Genomic DNA, 21,460 nt, shown 5'->3' with positions numbered 1-21,460 from the left:
TATTTAGGAGAACATGAGGTTCCGTCACCTGTCTACTGAAGTAGAAGATAGTGGCCATTTTACTCCAGCTGCTTTGCACAACCACCTTTCATATATTAGATTAGCAGAGGAATGGTTTCAGACGGAGAATATTGCTCACCATTTTTGGTAAACTCTTGTGACAGTATTTGCCGCATTCTCTGGCGTTTCTCAAGGATTTCAATCAGCCTAGGAAGTGTTTGGTCATCATTCACGTCCAGTAGTTCACATGATGGTAATGGAGGAAAGTTCTGCAGAAACATTTCTGTAACAGATTGTTCTTCTGTTTCTGTAAGGATTTAAGCAGACAATCCAGGATAGCAAGTTACTATAAAAACGTTCCAGGGTTATAGCATATACACTGACTCCACACAATCCCTCCCCCTCTCATCCCAAAGCATTTTCAAAATAGAAAAGCCTGAAAATTTTAAATAGGCAAGAGTTTCCACCACCTAGACTGTAGCCAATCCGGCACAACTGTACTGAAAGGAGGGTTTGAATGTGACATTGCTCCATGTAATCGGTATGTCAGCAAGAGAAGATCTAAACAAACTGTATGTGTAGAAGGAAGCTTGGAGAGTTTAGAAGTAGTTTGAGCATACAATATTTTATCCAGTTTAAAAAAATACTAGGGGGCTGAGACCTTGTCTCGCTACATTTACCAACCTCTCTCTTTGGCTACGAAAGCAGCCAGAGCGCCTGTTGACGCTGATGATGTTATTCTATCACCCAGCAGAAAAAACTTTTTTATATAGAGAGAGATTTATTTTTCCAAATATTGCTGTATTTCTATGTTCACCATCTCCCTCAAGGGACAGAGTTAAAGAAAAGTCTACATTAAAAATTTACCTTGTAATTAGTAATATGCACTCTAAAACCAACTGTAAAAATGAGTAGTCCTTTGGCATCTTAGAGACTAACAAAAATATATAGTATCATGAGTTTTACCCACAAAAGCTCAAGATATTATATATTTGTTAGTCTCTAAGGTGCCAAAGGACTACCCATTGTCTTTACAGTTACCAACTAACATGGCTACCACTCAGAATTTAAAATCAACTGGTTTCATTATAATTAATAACCCTGCAGCCTAAACCCAAGGTAACAAATATACTTATGACTTTATTGTATAAGTTATAGATTATGCAAGATATTTCTGTTTTATTTTAATGTATTTTCTATCCATCAGAAGTGTTGGATTGACTAATAAGCCTGTGACATGAAACCATGCAACATCATTCTGTGTTTTACCTCCACAGATTGGACCACCTCGAATCTCAAGTCTTCGTGAGAGTTCATCCTTAAAGGCCTGGTTTCTAAATCGGCGTCCTGGTGTTAAGCCACACAGTGGTTTATCAACAGGTCTTGCAACTTCAACTTCTTGGGTCATTTCTGCAAATCGCATGACTTGCTATGATAGAACAATATTCAGTTTTAGACACTTTGTGTTTAGTTACCACAATTTTGGTTCACAGAGAGAACTTGCAAGTACTAGGATGCATATTAAAATGGGACAGTATCAAGCTGAGATGGCTTTTAAAAAACAAGTTACAGATTGTTCCCACTACTGAAGCTCTGCTCAGTTTCTCTCGTGGCCATAAATGTGTGTTCTCTCCCTACTCTGATATGTAGTTAATGCCTAGGAGAAACGTGTCTTCTTTCAGCTATAGTATTCTTCAATGCTATTTCTAAAAGGAGGGAGTGTGATTGTTAGGTTGTAGGTTTCCCTTTCAAGTTTCAGTTTTGTTACTTATGAGAAAGTGAAAGAGCCCCTCTTCTCTTCCTATTTGTTTCATCAGTTTAGTGGGAATGGATAAGGGGAGGGAGGGAGGAGGAAATCACACGCAAATTACCAAGCTTTCCTCATAGTCCTCGGCCTTGGGGTTAACACACACAATCATACGCACTTTTCCTTCTCCATCAAAGTAGTTCTTGAAGAGGTGGGTTAATTTGGAGTCTCGATAAGGAACCATCTTTAAAAAAAAAAAAAAAAAAGTCTAAAAAAAAAGCACATTCTCCCCACAAGCAAAAAAAAAAGTCTCAACAAGTTAAAGAACAGTAAGGACGTGGACTGTTGTATACCTTGTTGGTTCCATACATTTGATTCTCCCGTAGAACTTCAATACATGTCCTTAAGGTCATTAGTGACTGGTTAATATTACCTGAAAGAAACAGAGCCAGTGTTAAGCGATCAGTTGGATATGGTCTCTCAGTTACAAGATAACCAGTCTATGCTTAAAATACCACTGTCTGGGGGACCAGCTATTCTGATTAGACCTGGAATATCTCAAGCTTTTTGCAACTGCATTAACACTACAAGTACGTGCCACAATAAGTAGTATCCAGCCTTCCAGATTTAAGATTCATTTGACTTAATAAAACAAGTGACACTCCACCAGGATTTTCTCAGGATATTTATCTTTACCTGGGAGGCATTACCATTCGACCAGCTTACTAGGCCACTAACAAATGGCTGCAAGTAAGTACACAAGCAACAGATCACCAAACCAACCATGTACCTGCTTCACGTAGTCTGTTTCCTTCAGCTTTTGTCCTATTAGTTCTTTCACTTCCCGCTAGATCGACCAAGGACAGCTGGCTTAAAGTTATTTGTTCTTTCTCCTGTTCAAGAAAAAAAAAAGTTTAATGTCATTTGCAACACTTCTCTAATAAAGGGGAAGAAAGAAAATTACACAGGACTTTTAACCCTTACATAAGTATTGTAAGTTAACACTTAATGAAGTTGTGGGTGGGGAATGATGATTTCTCAATTACGTGAGAGGCTACGAGCTACTAAGGGTTTAGTGCCTTAGCATTCGCGGTTCTGGAACCAAGGATTCAGATTCCATTTCTGGCAGTATCAAACTACCAATGCTTTCCAAAAAACCTCTCCCAAATGCTACATGCTTAGTATTTGCATTAGAGTAGCCAAGACAAAGATCAAGGGAATAACAGGCTTTGTTTATTTCATTAATAGTCACCTTAACAGAGTGAGCTTTGATTCATGAGGCATTTAAAAAGTGCATCTGGAAACTAGTAATTAGACTCTCTCATACAGGAGTCATTGTCTAGGTAGGTCACCACCATTCCCACAAACCCATTATGCCTAAGTAATTAGCTGTGAATTTCACCTGCAGGACGTTATCTCCATCTGCATCCAGGGGTGCCTGAGACAACTTAATCATGAACACACTGTGAGACCGGCTTGATTCCCGATTCAGCTGAGTGTTCGCAATGCGCCTCTTTTTTTGACCTGTTCAACAAGGAAACCCTTTAATCCAAGAGGCAGATCTGGAGAGGCCATTCAGGCTGTCATGTATACTACGACAATAACCTGAAGGGCTACACAGGACTGAAGTGACTGCTACTTCTGAACATTTCTTACCTCTCCAAAAAACTTCAAAAGCTTCTTCAGTAGATTTCACCTCTACTTCAGTGCATCCTATAACATACATGTTGTGATTCTGGTCCTCACGGAGTACTTTGGATTGTGGTGGTCTGCAAAGAGCATGGTTTAGATCAAGCTGACAGATAGCAAGGTTTTTAAAGCGAGCACCATGCTAATGCTTAGAGGACCAAATTCATCCTTGACACAGATGCCAAATATTATCACACCAACAAAACGAAAAGCCAGTACAAATCGCATGGGGAAATATTCAGGCAGGATTAGTTACACTTCAGTTATTGGTTTGCTCTAATTCATAAGCCATATTTAATTGCAATGCACAGTATGCAATGAGGCTGGAGGGCTACTGCCATTCTCCTACATGCATAAGCTCATACAGAAGCATGTAACAGACTAACAGCATTATTCCGAATTTGTTAGGGAAGCACAGAAAGAGATGGGAGTCTGAATTTATTTACAGCAATAACAAAATAAATTCAGCGCCTCTATTTCTAATAGAAGGGGCAATACACCAGGCACATACATAAAATCACCATTTCTCACAGGAGTGTTGCAACTGTTCCACCTATCGAAGGAATAGGGTAAAATATTACAGCACCTGTAGTAACCACCTAACCTTTTAATTATTATAGATTGTATAACAGGAAATACTGTAAAGGCTAGGACAATTCATGGAAATGTCCAAAAACATGGTGATCCTCTAGTGAAACTGTAACAAGTAGTTAAACCAACAAATTGAAACTCTCCTGTTAAAGCCTCATGACATGGCCAATAGGTTCTAGTAATCTGAGGACCCTATTCAGAGCAGGAACCCAGAAAGATTACATCCAAAGACCTCAAGCCAGAACTGTAGCAAATGTATTTGCATTAATTGTTCTGCCATACATGTGTCAAGTTTCACAAATATGTCTGTATACCAGTAGTTATTTGTGAGAACTGTACTTTTAGATCCATTAAAGAAAAGCACAAAGAGTTAAACTTAAAGAAAAAAGAAAAAGCACATCTCTAATAGGCATCATTTTCCCAAATACTGTAGCAATGGGAGGGTGCATTTTCAGATGCTCCAAAAGCCAGTTTTAAACTCAGACCTACTATTTCTGTTCCTGTTTCTACTAAATGTGAAACTGATGAACAGCAAGTCATGTTCCCCAAGCCAATATCAGTAATTTTGGAAACAGGAGTAGGAACAGCAGCTATGAAGTTGCATAGATTGCAAACTGTAGTCATTAGTTAAAAGTGCGGTTTGTTAGGCAACATGAATAGACTGAGTTCTGCAGGTTCAAAAAGCCTGTGCCAATATACCTGAAACTAGTCGCTCTTTTGACTTTCCCTTAGCACCTGCAACAGGACATCTATACTGCAGTTTTACACCCTGCTGAGGCACTTAAACAAGCCAGCTCTACACTTCATCACAGCAAATGCCCATTTTCCAGACGAGGTAGAGGCAGACGTGCACAAGGCTATGGACGGTGCCAGTAGCAAAGTCAGATTCAAATGACTGCTTCACAGTCTTAGATCCACACTATGGAACCCAATATTTCTTTGGGTAATCAAAGGCAGGATTTTTGTACTCCAGACACAGGGGTGAGGGTTGCGAGCACATCTCAAGATAACCCAATATCAATTACAACCTAGATAGATGGTGTGTCTCAAAGAGGCGTATAAGAAAAGACACTTACTTTGGTTTTATTGGATCAAAGGGCATTTCCTCCAACAGGTCATATATGTAGTTATTGTAGATTTCGATATAGGACACAAACACACTGTAGACATTATCTTCTTCCACCTCCTCCACTTTGTAATGATCTCGTACATTGATCATATCAGCAAATTCTGGATCTATTTGTCGTCTGTTAAATGATATTACAGGCAGTCCCCGGGTTACGTACAAGATAGGGACTGTAGGTTTGTTCTTAAGTTGAATTTGTATGTAAGTCGGAACTGGTACATGTTGTAGGGGAAACTCTAGCCAAACATTTCTCCAGAGCTCAGTTTTATTCTCCCACACCTCACTTCCCTCAGTCCTTTATTCTCAAGCTGAGGTGTCTGCTGAGAAAAGCCGCTCCGCGTCTCCCTAGTCTGCTGGGGGGCGCGCTAGCTTCGTGTCTCCCTGGTCTGTTGGGGGGAAGCAGCTAGTGCGGGGCTGCCTCACCCCGTTTGTAAGTAGGGATCCGATGTAAGTCGGATCCATGTAACCCGGGGACTGCCTGTATTACAATACAGCATCCAAAACGGCGGCCAGTGGAAGTGGAAGGGGTGGTGTCAGCAGAGAGCAGCAGCACAGGAAACCACACGCTCCCACTCAGGAACCCTTTCCAGCAGCAGCATGGGATCAGGTCAGTCAGAAAATCTGCCTTAGCCTTGCTGCACAGCTAACCGAGAGCCGCCTACCGCAAGTTTCACCTGGTGGGAGGCCACAACCCACTCCCCAGCCCGCTCCTGAAGCCAGCAGCCCATACACACTCCTGACCCACTTCTCCCACCCCCTCTTCAGCACTCCTTGAGTCCTGAAAATAACACCACATTCACTGAACACTGAGCAACCCTAAATATATTCAACAGCAGAAATCACATTAAAAGTACTGGTGAATAGTAATAACTTTCAATATGTTCAATTATTATCAGTCAATAAATTCTAACTTTATTAAAAAATTGGTCTGTCCTCTGCCATATACCTGCTATCTCTGTGTAGGTGTACAAGTACCTTTGCATGTGATGTGGCTCTTGAAATACTCTGGTCCAAAACAAAAACAAAAACTAACGATTCCTCTTTGAAAGGCTGCTAACCCCTGGTTTAAAAGTATTTATACTGCAATTAAAAAGATGTGGCTAGACTGTGCCAGCAGACTTGGGCTCAGGCAAAGGCACCGTTTAAATGCACAGGCGCTAGTACCCTAGTCTTCTCATTTTTCTGCCTCTGATAGAGGCAGCAAGGGGGAAGGGGGAAGCAACTAGTCGAGTGATTACTCGTCTATCCAATAAGCTTATGTTTATCAGGTATTCGAATAGTCGCTTACAACACTAGCTGATTCCATAAAAGATATTGCTTCACCCATCTTGGTTCTCTAATATCCTGAGAGCAATACAGCTACAACATTGCATATATAGTACAGTAGACTTCCGATAATCCGGCACCTTTGTGACCCGGGGGGTGACGGATTATCGGATATGCCAGAGTATCAGGAGGTACTCCGGCGGGGGGGAGCTGTGATGGGTCTGCCGGGACCCGCACTGTGACCGGCAGAAGAGGGTGGATGGCGGGGAACGGTGCGGCAAGGGGCGAACCCTCCACCGTTTTGCAGGGAGGCAAGGGAAGCCTCAGGCAGCCGCCAGCAACAGGCCAGCTGGGACTGCAAGTGGCAGCAGCAGTCTTGAGGAAGCGGTGGAGCAGAGCAGCTGGGGTGCTGCCGGGTTGGTCCCACAGCACCGCCCCTCACCTGCAACTCGCTCGTCCGTTTCAGCAGCAGCAGCCTTGGGGAAGTGGCTGAGCAGAGCAGCTGGGGTGCTGCCCGGTTGGTCCCACAGCACCGCTCAGATGAGGGGCGGTGCTGCGGGACCAACCCGGCAGCACCCCAGCTGCTCTGCCCCGCTGCTTCCCCAAGTCCACCACTGCTGCTTGCAGCCCCAGCTGGCCTGCAGCAGGCAGCTGCGTGGGACTTCCCCCACCTCCCTGCAAAACAGTGGAGGGTTTGCTCCTCGCTGCACCATCCCCTGCCCACATGCAGTGCGGTCTGGCAGACCCATCACAGGGATATAATCCCCTTCCCCTCTCCTTCCCTTTCCCGGCCCATGAGCACGCATGGGGCTCACAGGAGCTCCAATTGTCCGGCTGGCTGGAGCACTTCCGGGTTCCAGTTGGTGCCAGACTTTCAGAAGTGCTGGACCACTGGATGCCGGACAATTGGAGTTTTACTGTATTAAGACACACTTTCATTCTACATACTAAATACTTACTTGCCAGATGGAGTCTTTGGAATTGGCATGGCATCTCTTTTCTGACGCTCTAACAAAGCATCAACTTCACACTGCACATCCACACCATTCTTGTCATCAAGTTTAAAAACCTGAGGGCAGCAAATGGAGTTAGCTGTCACATGATTTTCTTAAACACTAGAAACACTGTTTCTTAAACAGGTTGTGGCAAGGGTTAGTTGTGATAACCATTTCAGCACTAAACCAGTGAAAATATGACTAATGAGACTGAACTAATTTGTTTAACATGCCATCCTGTAATCATTCTACTATGTTGACCAGGTTCTGCTTCTGACAGCTATTTTGTGAGATCAAGTTATTTTGAAGGATTGTAATGTTACGCATACAATTTAACTATTTAAAGCAAGAATAATTATTACTGCATTTTAGATTGTTCCTCGGAAGGTTCTCTTAAGACTTAAAACAAAGCAACTTACAAATCGCTTGGCCTGAAATGGTCCTATACTGTTGAAGATCATGTCTAAGCACCGGGGAAGAAGTCCTCCATCACCAGGAGAACCTGTCATTGTGTGCGTTTTCCCACTACCTGTCACACCATAGGTAAAAAGGAGACCTGGGAATAAAACAATTACAGTTAAATGTTACTAATTGGACCTTATTAACTCAAAAACCTTCAACTTGAACTGTCACTTGAGCCTATCCAATGAAAACAGAGGTTAAAAAAGGCCTAATTTGGAATGGTTGGCACTAATATTGAAGACATATTGGTACCAATGCAGGGGCTGGAAAGGAGTTAGTCCAAAGGAGGAAAGAGTACAGCAGCATGTCTTAAGTGCAGTGATTATCCAGACAGCAGGACTGGGCCAGCTACCATGAAGCTATTTGCCCAGCACACTGCAGTGCTGCTCAGTACAAAGCTAGCTGGCACTGGCCGCCTGAGCTTGAAGTACTAGAAACACTTTCTAATAAACTCTAGCTGCAACGAGTCCCCTTTTCCAGCTAAGTACATTAGAAATCAGAACAAAAGCAGCTATTCTGACCATCATTTAAAAGCAGATTTGTTTTTAATTCTGTTCTGAATAGCATCACAAAAAGCAATGAGAGGGACCTGAAGAACCTAGACATGCTATCAGTTTTTGACCCGTCACGTGATCCAGTCACCAAATTACCAGCACCGCCGAGCTCTTCACATGCACTTTTCATCAGCAGATCTCAAAGCTCTTTACAAAAACATTATTATTCCCACTTGACAGAGGGGAAACTGAGGCAGGAAGTAGGAGAGCAGCTTCCTAAGGTCATCCAGGATATTTACAAAAATAATACAGGATCAGGGTTCTTGCCTCTACATTGATCGGTAGGCAAGAAAATTAAGTCCCAGTATACATATCTTGCATGCATCTGAAACAGGAGTAATTTAGAATTGGAGGGGGGTTTCTTTGCACTGTGTCACAAGTAAGATGTTCTTACTTTCATTAAAGAACAGGATTATTTGAAAACTTGTTTTCAGCAGACAAACTAGGGAACCTTGAAGATTTGGGAGGAATTCCAGAATGAGTGAAGTAAAGCTGAAAAAAATAAGTATTCTCTGAACAGCCTTAACAGTGGTTAAAAAAAGATTCCAGGAGAAAGACAATCAAGCAAGAACAAAAAAAAAAAAATTGGATTTAGGTATGCAATGCCACTAAATACAAAATAGCTGCATACCATTTTTCCCACGAATGAGATCTTCTACTAGAGGTTTAGCCACAACATCAAAGAGTTCTTTCTGAGTAACAAGAGTTCCAAATACTTCCTTAAACGTATACTGCGTCTGGGGGAAAAAAACAAACAGCACACATGTAAATTTGGGGTTTAGATCTCTTTCTACATAACTAAAACTCTGCTTTTCATTAAGGGAGCAAAAGGGCAAGATTATTTGGTAGGGCTTTCTTCTGTATTTAGAAATACCTGCATATTCCAGAAACAGGGGGGAAAAAAAGCTAACTTCCTTCCCCCAAGATGATAAAAGATTAGAATTGTATTTGAGTGGGAGAACGAGTGTACACCAGGCATGTCAAACAGGCTTCTCACAAGCCGCATGCAGCCCAACTGAAAGTTTTTGCGGCCCGCCACTACATTTTTACAAAAGAATAAAGTGCAGAACACATGGCCAAGTGCAGGTCACAGCCGGCCGGCCGGGCCGCTCTGCACTGGGAGCCCCAGTGACTGCTCGCAGCCGGCCATTCTGCACAGGCATCAAGCACCTGCTCACAGCTGGCTGCTGTGCTCACACTACCCAGCGCCTGAGGAAGAATGTGTGGTGGTAGCCACAGCTCCGGAACAGAAGCATTAGGTTGGGGGGGGGGGGGGGGCCTAGGAGTGCCTGGCTCTGCGGGGGTGGGGAGGGGGGGGAAGCATTAGGTATGGAGGGCTTGGGGGATGCCTGGCTCTGGGGGAGGGAAGAGACATTGGGTTAGAGCGGGGGGAGGGGAGGCCTGATTCTGGGGGAGGGGGAGGCATTAGGTGGGGGGTGAGCCTGGCTCTGCGGGAGGCAAGAGGCTTTGGCTTAGAGTGGGGGGAGGAGGAGCTCTGGGGGAGCAGAGGGGGATTGAATTAGAAGGGGGTATGGGAGTGCCTGGCTCTGGGGGAGAGGAGGAGGATATTTTGTTTACATTTTGTGATTTTATTTGGGAATAAATAAATAAATAAAATGTTTATTAATTTTATATCAATAAATGTGTCATTTTTTGCAATTGCATGAATATTGTTTATGCAAAATCTCAAACTTACCAAGTATCTGAAATTTTCACAGAAGCCTGTTCTGTTTGATTAACCACTGTCTATACTTGATTTTATTTCAACAAAACAAATTATGTATCATATAAAAATTAAAAAGTACCTTACATTTATATTTAAATTAAAAATTATTTTATATGGGCAAATAATTTTACACATTAAATTATTGTATTATATTAAAACAAGACCTGAAAAATTATAAATTATACCTAAAACAATCTATAATAATAAATAATTATGACTTTCCAATAGAAGTACATTTCCTTTGGTGGCCCTGAAAACTATCAGTTTTCGTTTGTGTGGCCCTCAGCAGGCTTCGAGTTTGACATGCCTGGTGTACACACAGTGTGTGATCCCATGACGGAATTGAAGGAGAGTGTTATGGAGATGCAGAGCTGAACCCTGTTTTAACATATATTGAGTCAGGATTCTTTCCACTGACTCCAAACAGCATTAAATCAGGCCCTTGATAATGTGCTAACATATTATATTTGGGAGTTAAAAGCACGTGACTTGAAGTTTTGTGGATGTTAGTTCTCCAGTTTTCCGTGATTGTGTATACGCAATTTAACTCTAAATTAAGAACTTACTGTGGAATACATAGTTTAATCAAACAGTTTAGAAAGAAGTAAAATACAAATTTTAGAAGCCAGCACGCTGATGATATACAAACTATATGTCAAGACTATGATAATATTAAGTCAAAAGTTTGCTGGACAAAGTCAGCATGAGCATTAGCTATAAGCTTGCCCATTTAAAATTTGTTTCTACTGCTAGTCTTAAAAAGTAATATACCTCTCTGTATTCCCCATTCCGGAATATTCTGTAGCCATCAGGAGGGTGAATCTGAACTGTTGTTTCACTGATCACTTCTATGCAACATTCCTGATCCTGAACACTAAGTGGACGCACCCTGCAATACACCTAATGGAAAAGAAGTCCGTTTTCTTAAAAGAAGTGTAATAGTGACAACAATAACAACCATCTACTCTTTTTCAGTTTTTAGACACAGTAAGGGCAAATGTCAAAAACTCAATTTCACATGACAATTTACACATGCCTTAGAAAGTTACAAAACATTTTTACTTAGAGTTTATTTTAGTGGCCCTAAATATGTGGCCAATTGAATCTACATTAGCTAACCATTTCCATGTAGTGATATTTTTGCAGTGTACTCTATGCTGCAGAAATCTTAATTTGTTCTGCTTTAGTCACCAGAACAATCACTTTATGTCAGCATCTTATAATTATGCACCAGATCATATGTACTTGAAACTACACATGATTTCAAAAAAAATGAGCCACATGCTTTTTTTTATAGAAATTCCTGCTACAACAGAGACAGGAGAATTCTAAGACAAAAAAAACTAAACCTGTCCAGTGCCATTAGCTGAGTAATAAAATTGCTCTTTTAATAGACTTGTGTTTATTTCTGTCACTCATCACTACATAGTGACAGTGCTGTCCTTGAGAAACTTTCTAGTCTAACTTAGCACACAGGAGTGCCAGACTTCGATTCTGGCGCACACATTGCCCTTATGAGAAAAGCACTGCCTCTCAAATGCTTCTAGTCAACCCAGAAGCAGGGTTCCCTCTAATCTACATACCCATACACAAGAAATTTTAGGCCCACCCATCTCACCTGCCAGAGCCATACAGCAGCACTCACCACCACTCGCTTTCCTGCTGGACTGGAAGGTGTGTTGGCCTGGTGGGTTTTGGCAGGGCCACATGTGGCTGCCCTGCCCCCAGTGTGCCACAGCTGGAGCTAGGGCGTGGTGAGGCTGTCCCCGTTGGGGCAGCCTTACCACAGCAACAGTTCCAGCTCTGTCAACAGTTAGGAGTGGGAGGCCAGCTGGGAGCCCCACAGTACAGTAGCCAGTGGTGGGGAGCCCTGCTGAAGGATTGGGAGCAGAGCCAGTATAGCAGCCGGCAAGGAAGGCAGCCAGAGTCTGGCTGGGGAAACGGGGGTGGGAGAGAGCAGGAGCCCAGCCAGAGCTGACAGTGATGCCCAATAGCCAGGTCTGGAAGAGCAGTTAGCAGCTGTGAGGAGAGCCCAGCTGGTGTGTTGGAGGCCCCTGGGTTGAGCTCAGAGGTCAGCAGCAGCAGGACTGGAATTGACTATCCCTGGTCCAGCAAATTCTCTTGTTTAGGACCAATCAGGTCCCTAGGTTACTGGATCAGGGAGGTCCAACCTGCATTTAATCTGAGGCAGCAGAGAAGGATTAAGTTGAGAATTTATTTTTGTATGAGCTTTTCCTGGAGCAGCCTAAGGTGAGCGGATACTTCTGGGCTAAGCTAGCTAGAGCTGGCTGGTGGTACAGTTTTTCTTTCTTTTTTCCCCTGTGTTTGAGTGAGGCTTCCCCCCCCCCCCCCCCACACACACACATTTCCCCTTTACCCTCCCCCTCCTCTTCATGGAGTGTGTGCTGTGATTGGCAGATGGAAACTGTTGGCTTCTAATTAAAGTTTGAATTCTAGAAGCCTCTGAAGATTGGCTAAGCCTTGGTAGGGGGAGGGACTTTCAGGCACTCCAGGGCTTTATAAGGCAGTGGGCAAGCAATCAAGGAGCTTGCGAACAGGTGAGTGCTAACAGGGAGTTTAGAGAGGGAGTTGGGAAGGGCGTGAGGTTCTCTTGCCTTTCTTTTTAAATTCCTTCTCCAGGACAGCAGCGATGGATGGTGATAGGTCTGCTGTTGTTACCTGCACAGCGTGTGCCATGTTTGTCTTCCTCCCGGAAGAAAGAATGGATTTCATCCGCACTAAGTGCAAGCTGGTCACCATTTTGGAAGAAAAAATTAGAGGACCGGAGGCCCAAGTGTCAACCCTACGCTCGATCAGAGAGGATGAAGTCTTCCACGATAGAAGGCAGCGTTTGATCCTTCAAGCACGGCAGGCGGAAGAGCCAGAGAGGGTAGTACGGGACCAGGAAGAGAACTGGCAGCATGTAACTTCTAGAAGGGGAAAAAGGCCAGTATGGGAATCCCCCAATGCTATAGAGATAAGTAATCGCTTTCAGGCTCTCCCCACAGGATCTACTGTGCTGAATGCTTTGGAAGGGACCTCACAAGGAAGAAACCGGAAAGGAACACCATCTACTGGAAGGCATGGGATGCGTAGTCCTAGGGATGGGGGTTCCACGGCCACCACACCCAAAAGAAAATGACAGGTGGTAGTGGTCAGGGACTCCCTCCTAAGAGGGACTGAGCCATCCATCTGCCGTCCGGACCTGAAATTGAGAGGTGTGCTGCTTAGTAGGAGCTCGCATTCAGGATGTAACTGAGAAGCTTACCAAACTGATAAAACCTTCGGATCGCTACCCCTTCCTGCTTCTCCACATGGGAACGAACGATATGGCCAAGATTGACCTTGAGCGGGTTACTGAGGATTATGTAGCGCTGGGAAGAAGGATCCAAGAACTTGGAGCGCAAGTGGTGTTCTCGTCCATCCTCCCTGTTGAAGGGAAAGGACTGGGCAGGGATTGTTGAATTGAGGACGTAAACGCGTGGTTGCGCAGGTGGCGTCGCAGAGAGGGCTTTGGTTTCTTCGACCATGGGACTCTGTTCCGGGCACGAGGATTGTTAGGAAGAGATGGGATCCACCTAACGAAGAGAGGAAGGAGCATCTTCGTGGGCAGGCTTGCAAACCTAGTGAGGAGGGCTTTAAACTAGATTCGTCGGGAGACAGTGACCAAAACCCTGAGGGGAGTGGGAAAGTCGGATACCGGGAAGAAATGCAGAGAGGAACGAGCAAGGAAGGAGGACCCCTGATTCGAAGGGAGAAGATAGGGCGATCAACTGGTTACCTGAAGTGTTTGTACACTAATGCGAGAAGCCTGGGCAACAAACAGGAAGAACTGGAGGCCCATGCCCAGTCCAAGAAATATGATTTAATTGGGATAACAGAGATTTGGTGGGATGACTCGCATGACTGGAGCACTGTCATGGAAGGGTATAGACTGTTCAGGAAGAACAGGCAGGGGAGAAAAGGAGGAGGAGTTGCACTATACGTAAGAGAGCACTACGATTGCTCTGAACTCCAGTATAAAGAGGGAGAAAAACCTGTTGAGAGTCTATGGGTTAAGTTTAAAGGAGCAAACAACAGCTGTGATGTTGTGGTTGGTGTCTGCTACAGGCCACCGAATCAGGTGGATGAGGTAGATGAGGCTTTCTTTGGACAACTGAGAGAAGCTTCCAGATCGCAGGCCCTGGTTCTTGTGGGGGACTTTAATCACCCTGACATCTGTTGGGAAACCAATACGGCAGTACACAGGCAATCCAGGAAGTTTTTGGAGAATGTTGGGGATAACTTCTTGACAAGTGCTTAAGGATCCGAGCAGGGGCCGTGTGCAGCTTGACAGTCTGCTCACAAACAGGCAGGAACTAATAGGGGAAGTGGAGGTGAGTGACAACCTGGGAAGCAGTGATCATGAGATGGTAGATTTCAGGATCCTGGCCAAAGGAAGAAAAGAGTAGTAAAATACACACCATGGACTTCAAAAAAGCAGATTTTGACTCCCTGAGAGACCTGATGGACAGAATCCCCTGGGATGCTAACATGAAGGGGAAAGGAGTCCATGACAGCTGGCAGTATTTTAAAGAAGCCTTATTGAAGGCACAGAAAGAATCCATCCCGACGCGTAGCAAGAGACGCAAACATGGTAGGAGACCGGATTGGCTTACAGGGGAAATCCTTGGTGAACTTAAGCACAAAAAGGAAGCTTACAAAAAGTGGAAACTTGGACAAATGACCAGGGAGGGGTTTAAATGAATAGCTCGAGAATGCCGGGGGGTTATCAGGAAGGCGAAAGCGCAAATGGAATTGTGACTGGCTAAGGATGTGAAGGATAACAAGAAAGATTTCTACAGGCATGTTAACAAGAAGAAGGTGATCAGAGAGGGTGTGCGGCCCCTACTGGATGAAGGAGGTAACCTAGTGACAGATGATGTGGGGAAAGCTGAAGTACTCAATGCTTTCTTTGCCTCTGTATTCACGGACAAGGTCGGCTCCCGGATTAATGCACTAAGTGACACAAGATGGGATGAAGATGGACAGCCCTTGGTGGGTAAAGAACAGGTTAGGAACTATTTAGAAAAGCTAAACGTACACAAATCCATGGGTCCAGACTTAATGCATCCGAGGGTACTGAGGGAGTTGGCAAATGTCATTGAGGAGCCTTTGGACATTATCTTTGAAAAGTCGTGGAGATTGGGAGAAATCCCGGATGATTGGAAAAAGGCAAATGTAGTGCCCATCTTCAAAAAAGGGAAGAAGGATGATCCAGGGAACTATAGGCCGGTCAGTCTTACCTTGGTTCCTGAAAAAATCATGGAAGGGGATCCTTAAGGAATCCATTTTGAGGCACTTGGAAGAGAGGAAAGTGATTAGGAATAGTCAGCATGGATTCACAAAGGGCAAGTCGTGCCTGACCAATCTGATTAGCTTCTATGATGAGGCTCTGTGGATGTGGGAAAGTCAGTGGATGTGATATACTTTGACTTTAGCAAGGCTTTTGATACGGTATCCCACAATATTCTTGCCAGCAAGTTATGGGAATGTGGATTGGATACATGGACGGTAAGATGGATAGAAAGATGGCTAGAAGGCCAGGCCCAGCGGGTTGTGATCAACGGCTTGATGTCAAGATGGAGGTCGGTTTCTAGCGGAGTGCCCCAAGGTTTGGTTCTAGGACCAGTTTTGATCAATACCTTTATTAATGACCTGGATGAGGGGATGGATTGCACCCTCAGCAAGTTTGTGGATGACACTAAACTAGGGGGAGAGGTAGATACGCTTGAGGGCAGAGATAGGGTCCAGAGTAACTTAGACAAATTGGAGGATTGGGCCACAAGAAATCTGATGAGGTTCAACAAGGACAAGTGCAGAGTCCTGCACTTGGGATGGAAGAATCCCAAGCATAGTTACAAGCTGGGGACCAACCAGTTAAGTAGTAGTTCTGCAGAAAAGGACCTGGGGGTTACAATGGATGAGAAGCTGGATATGAGTTAACAGCGTGCCCTTGAAGCCAAGGAGGCTAATGGCATATTAGGCTGCATTAAGAGGAGCATTGCCAGCAGATCCAGAGATGTCATTGTTCCCCTTTATTCAGCTTTGGTGAGGCCATATCTGGAATATTGTGTCCAGTTCTGGGCCCCCCACTACAGAAAGGATGAGGGTCCAGCGGAGGGCAACCAAAATGATTAGGTGGCTGGAGCATATGACCTACGAGGAGAGGCTGAGGGAGTTGGGTCTGCTTAATCTGCAGAAGCAAAGAGTGGAGGGGGATTTGATAGCAGCCTTCAACTTCCTGAAGGGAGGTGCCAAAGAGGCTGGAGAGAGGCTGTTCTCAGTGGTGACAGATGGCAGAACAAAGAGCAATGGTCTCAAGTTGTGGTGGGAGAGGTCCAGGTTGGATATTAGGAAAAACTATTTCACTAGGAGGGTGGTGAAGCACTGGAATGGGTTACCTAGGGAAGTAGTGGAGTCTCCATCCCTAGAGGAGGTTAAGTCTTGGCTTGACAAAGCCCTGGCTGGGTTGAGTTAGTTGGGATTGGTCCTGCCTACAGCAGGGGACTGGACTTGATGACCTTCTGAGGTCTCTTCCAGCTCTATAATTCTATGACTGTAGAGCTGGGGTGAATAGCAGTGGCAACAGGACTTCAGAATGTCAAATGCCATTTTCCTAGAAAGCTCTGTGGTGCTGACCCTGGAGCTGCAGCACCATGACACCTATGTTAGAGCTCTCAGCATGAAGAAGCATGTGGCAATTTGTAATTTGGAAGCTTAACACCACTAACTCATACTAGTCAGTAGCTAATTGTTTTAGTGTTGGTAGATCAGGTGTCAAGGCTATTGTCATGGATGTGCGCATTGCTATCTAGAAGTCGCTGTCTTCTGAGTCCCTCAGGCTTGGCAATGCAAATTCATCAATCTCTTCCAGACACGTTTAGGATTGCCAGTTTGTACTGTGGTCACTGATGGAACCCACATGCCTATTCTTTGCCCCCCGCACTAAATCTCAGTTCATCAATAGAAAGGAGTATTTCTCCATGGTGGTCTGGAGGGTCACTGAGGGGTCTCTCTAGCATTAAGGTGGGAATGTTACTCATTTTATTTTGGGCTATACTGAGTTTCCTCTCAGCCATGGAGTAAGGGGCTCTGTATAGCTACATTGCCCATAGAAGAAATCCAGAGAAGAGTTGTTTTTCAGAGGGGTGCCTCATTTTTCGGAAACTCTTCTTGTGGTCATGCAGCTGTGCCCCACCTCTTACTCAGGCCCGAGAGGAAAATCTGAATAGATCATTCTGAGTCCCAATTCCTAGAGAGCATCTGTATTGTTCCATAGAAAAGAATGTCGCATCAGCCCATCATACTCCCTCCCTCACCCCTTACCTATTTCCCATCCATTCACTTGTCTCCTTTCTGTGCATCTTTGCTTACCTATATGTAGACTAGCAGCAGCTGTGCAGAGACTGGTGTTGGGGAAAACAAACCTGATATCCAAGTGGCTACATGGAAATTAGAGATCCTTCACACTATCTGAGCAGCACTAAGGGGTGACGTAATTGCAAATCTGATCTAGCATGTCTAGAGGTTAAAACTTGGGATTTGGACGTTAGTAATCCTAGGATTTATACCATGGATTTATAAAGAGACAATAAGTTATTCCTTGTCCTATTCTCAATACACCAGTGTCACCTCAGCACAGGGTCCAGGCAGGTTTTACCATAAGTGACCCCGAGAGATCATCTAGTTCAGCTGGGGATGGGAAAGGGCTATAAACAGAGGAAGCTGGCTCCTGAACATTTTGCAATATTATAATAATTTTCTTTTTATTTGACTTCATACCAAAAAACATTTAAAGTCATGTTCCATTGTTAACCATCCCTTGTTTTAGTATTCTTTCTTCCATAACATTTTTAAAATACATACAAGATATGTGCCAACTTAGGTGCCACGGTGGCTCATATCCAAACAAGCTCATATTGCAATATTGGTATACAAGACAAACTAACTCCACTCATGGATGGAATGTCTTAGGATACGTCTAAACTACATCCCTCTTTCCAAAGAGGGATATAAATTAGACATATCGAAATTGCAAATGAAGCTGGGACTTAAATTTCCTGCACCTCATTTCCATAATCACGTCACAGCGTTCTTTCAAAAAATGCTATTTCGAAAGTGAAACTGCGGTCTAGACCTGGTTCTTTCCAAAAGAAAAGCCTTTTTCGAAAGATCCTGTACACCTCATTTTAAGAAATGGACTAAAAATGTCTAAGTCTGATCACAACAAGTGGAGTTAAAAAAAACCTTAAGCACAAACATAAATAAGCCTGCACAACAGCAGGAGAGGTAGGGACTGCTGTCATCTCAGCAGCATTATCTCAGGCACACATAAACCAATGAGACTATAGGGCTCATTAGGGATATTAAAAAGTAGTTAATTAGGTAACTGTGTAGCCATTAAAAATCTTAGCAGTTACACACTCCAGGCTCTGCAGTATAAAGCTTATACTGCAGAGCCCACGGGGCATGAGTGGGGCTGGCAACTAGTGTGTAATGGGAGTCAGCTGCACTTTGGGTTCTGCGGTGCAAGCTTTATACTAAAGAGCCTGCAGTTTGCACCAGCTTCCACCTGCCACCCTGCACTGCTGCCGCTGATACAGCACCAACAGTTGGGGTGGCAGCTGGCCTCCCAGAAGGAGGCCAGGAGCCGGCACATAACTGTTATAGTAACCTATAAGCTCACACTGCTTATGCTTATCGGTTAACTGTTTAAATGGTTACACTGTTACATCCATAGTGCTAGTAGAAAGTTAAGCACGTAAATTCTTATCACCGGACTGCCAGTCAGCTATTTGGTAGAAACATTTCCAGCTATTAACACTATGACCCCCATTTCTGAAATGTTACTAAAATTGACTCCAAACAATTTCTCAAAGCTATAGCCTGCTTGTTTTCTAGTTGACCTCAAAAAGAGCAAGATGGGAAAGCAAAGACACCTTACCCCAACTGGATCTTTCAGACTTGTGTTGGATGGCTTCTTGAGCACGGGTTTTCTAGGAGTTTTAGTTCTACTGAAAATAAAAAACAGAAAATCAGACTCATCATCCAGTCACATGATACATATAGAACTATGCTAATCAACCTAGAGGATATTAACTTGCCTCTCTCCAACAATCTTGTAGACTTACTTTATTGCAGTGATTCTCTACCTATCTCTCTTTAGAAAAGCACTGGTCAATTATGGAAACAGGAGACTATTGTTCCAATATGGCAAGTCATATGCTCCTACGCCTTGTCTTCACTACTAAAGATAGCATTTGATTTTGTTTCTTATCTCAAGGTTAACAAAAAAAAAGCGAGACCTATCCTAAGGTACACTTATGAATTTAAATTCCCAGACTTGTACAGACTCAATGATTATAAGGCACTTTATCTCAAGAGAAAAGAAAAATAAGTGAGGTCAGCACGGTACTGTAATACTCTCTTATGAGAGTTACAGGAATTTATTAAAATACTTCAAGTACCAACTGCAACACAAATAGGCAGAGCTGAGTTAGATGGACATGTGCAGCAAGAATCAGATACAACATAATAAAAAAATCTCATCTGTCCAAGTCTATTTAATACCACCCATAGGCAAACATTTTTCATGATATGATCACTATCTTAGAGTTCCCAGTCCTCATCTTCAAAGGAAACCTGCATGTCATCTTCTAAGGCAAGTCTGGTAATTTAATTCATAACTGTGTCAGATACTAAATACCAGTCTTAATAAGGATACCAGATTTTTTATTTTTTACCACAATCCCATCTCCCCCCCCCTTTTTTTGTTTGTTTTTGTTTTATTACACCAGGAGTGCTCATAGGCTACTTCACCTTGAATAGTCCCTTAGAATGAGTTTATTACTCACGTTAAACAGTCAGTTCCACTTTGCATTTAGCTGTTATGGTCTGTATTTTTCTCAGACCATAAGAGCTCAAAAAATCTGCATCTCTCACCAACAAAAGATGGTCCAAGAAAAAAAAATAACCTCACCCATCCTGTTACTCTAAGGCTTGGTCTATGCTAGTTAAGGTTGACTTATGGCTGCTTATGTCGACATAATTATGTCAGTATGTCTAGACTACATGCCTCTGGCGACAGAGGCATGTAGATTAGGCTACCCAACATAGGAAAATGAAACAGCAATTTAAATAATCGCCACTTCATTTACATTTAAATGGCTGCCGCGTTGAGCCGATCAGCTGTTTGTCGGCTCAGCGCAGTAGTCTGGACGCTCCGCAGTCAACATCAAACGCATTTGTCGACCTCCCCAGTATGCCTTGTGGGAGGAGGTTTACCGGGTAGCCTAATATACATGCCTCTGGATGTACCCTAAGGCTTGGTCTACGCTAGTTAAGGTTGACTTACGGCTGATTACGTCGACATAATTATGTCAGCGTACGCACTCCATCTTTGCTCCTGCCAAAGGACCCTAAAACACCGAGGCGACGTCTAGACTGGCATGATTTTCCGCAAATGCTTTTAACGGAAAACTTTTCCGTTAAAAGCATTTGCGGAAAAGAGCATCTCGATTGGCACGGACGCTTTTGCGCAAAAGCACTTTTTGCAGAAAAGCCTCCGTGCCAATTGAGATGCGCTTTTGCGCAAAACAAATCTGGGCTGTCTACACTGGCCCTTTTGTTCAAAAGCTTTTGCTCAAAAGGACTTTTGCCCAAACGGGAGCAGCACCGTGTTTCTGCAAGAAGCCCTGATTTCTTACACGAGATCGTCAGCGTCCTTGCGGAAATTCAAGCGGCCAGTGCAGACAGCTGGCAGCTGCTTTTGCGGAGACACTTGCCGGTCTCGACGCAGCCTGGTATTATAATTTTCACCGCCACAGGACGCGTCGCCTACGGCTTCTGTGGGCGTGATGGGCGCAAGGCAGCGTCCCGCTTGCTGGCTGCCCGTCGTAGCGCTACCCTCAATGAGAGGGGGCTGCCCGTGGGAGCCATTGCGCACACGGGCGGGGGGGCCCGTTACCCCCGGGGAGCGCACACCCGTCGGGCCAATAGCCCCAGTGTCTTGGGTCCGAGCGACGAGCCTGAGCCCGGCGATGCGAACGGGACCCTACGTAGCGCTGCCCAGCGAGCGGCCCAGGCCGGGGGGGAGCAGGGACTCGGCCCCCGGGCCGGCTCCGTGTCACGGCCCAGCGGGATTGCACCGCCTGGCGACCCCCCCCAGAGAAGGGGGGGCAGTGGGGTGTCTGTGAGGCGGGGCTGAGGGGGTGGGCGGGGGCCCCCCATGACTGGACACGCCCCCCGGGGGCGAGGGGCTCC

At 44.5% G+C, this 21,460-nt stretch overlaps 1 protein-coding gene across 6 annotated transcripts in view; it reads right to left on the bottom strand.

The window, feature by feature from the left end:
- The window catches only part of KIF23 (kinesin family member 23), a 33,075-nt gene that overhangs the window by 11,464 nt on the left and 151 nt on the right, over nt 1-21,460 (bottom strand). For 5 of the 6 annotated variants that reach the window (XM_075896824.2, XM_075896828.2, XM_075896829.2 and 2 more), the window contains exons 2-15: nt 19,143-19,212; nt 10,928-11,056; nt 9,062-9,167; nt 7,834-7,970; nt 7,379-7,488; nt 5,104-5,274; nt 3,948-3,989; nt 3,404-3,516; nt 3,150-3,271; nt 2,538-2,640; nt 2,101-2,180; nt 1,872-1,991; nt 1,270-1,429; nt 140-307 (exon numbers count right to left, since the gene is read on the bottom strand). In XM_075896824.2, coding sequence (XP_075752939.2) covers nt 140-307; nt 1,270-1,429; nt 1,872-1,991; nt 2,101-2,180; nt 2,538-2,640; nt 3,150-3,271; nt 3,404-3,516; nt 3,948-3,989; nt 5,104-5,274; nt 7,379-7,488; nt 7,834-7,970; nt 9,062-9,167; nt 10,928-11,056; nt 19,143-19,212 — 1,631 coding nt within the window. The remainder of the gene's footprint in view (nt 1-139; nt 308-1,269; nt 1,430-1,871; nt 1,992-2,100; nt 2,181-2,537; nt 2,641-3,149; nt 3,272-3,403; nt 3,517-3,947; nt 3,990-5,103; nt 5,275-7,378; nt 7,489-7,833; nt 7,971-9,061; nt 9,168-10,927; nt 11,057-19,142; nt 19,213-21,460) is intronic. The other variant, XM_075896827.2, reaches the window with a different exon arrangement.

This window comes from Pelodiscus sinensis, chromosome 14, assembly GCF_052426305.1.
Source record: "Pelodiscus sinensis isolate ZL-2025 chromosome 14, ASM5242630v1, whole genome shotgun sequence".
NCBI classification, from domain to species: Eukaryota; Metazoa; Chordata; order Testudines; family Trionychidae; genus Pelodiscus; species Pelodiscus sinensis.
Note: the sequence above shows the minus strand (reverse complement) of the source record. Positions and strands in the feature narration are given on the sequence as shown.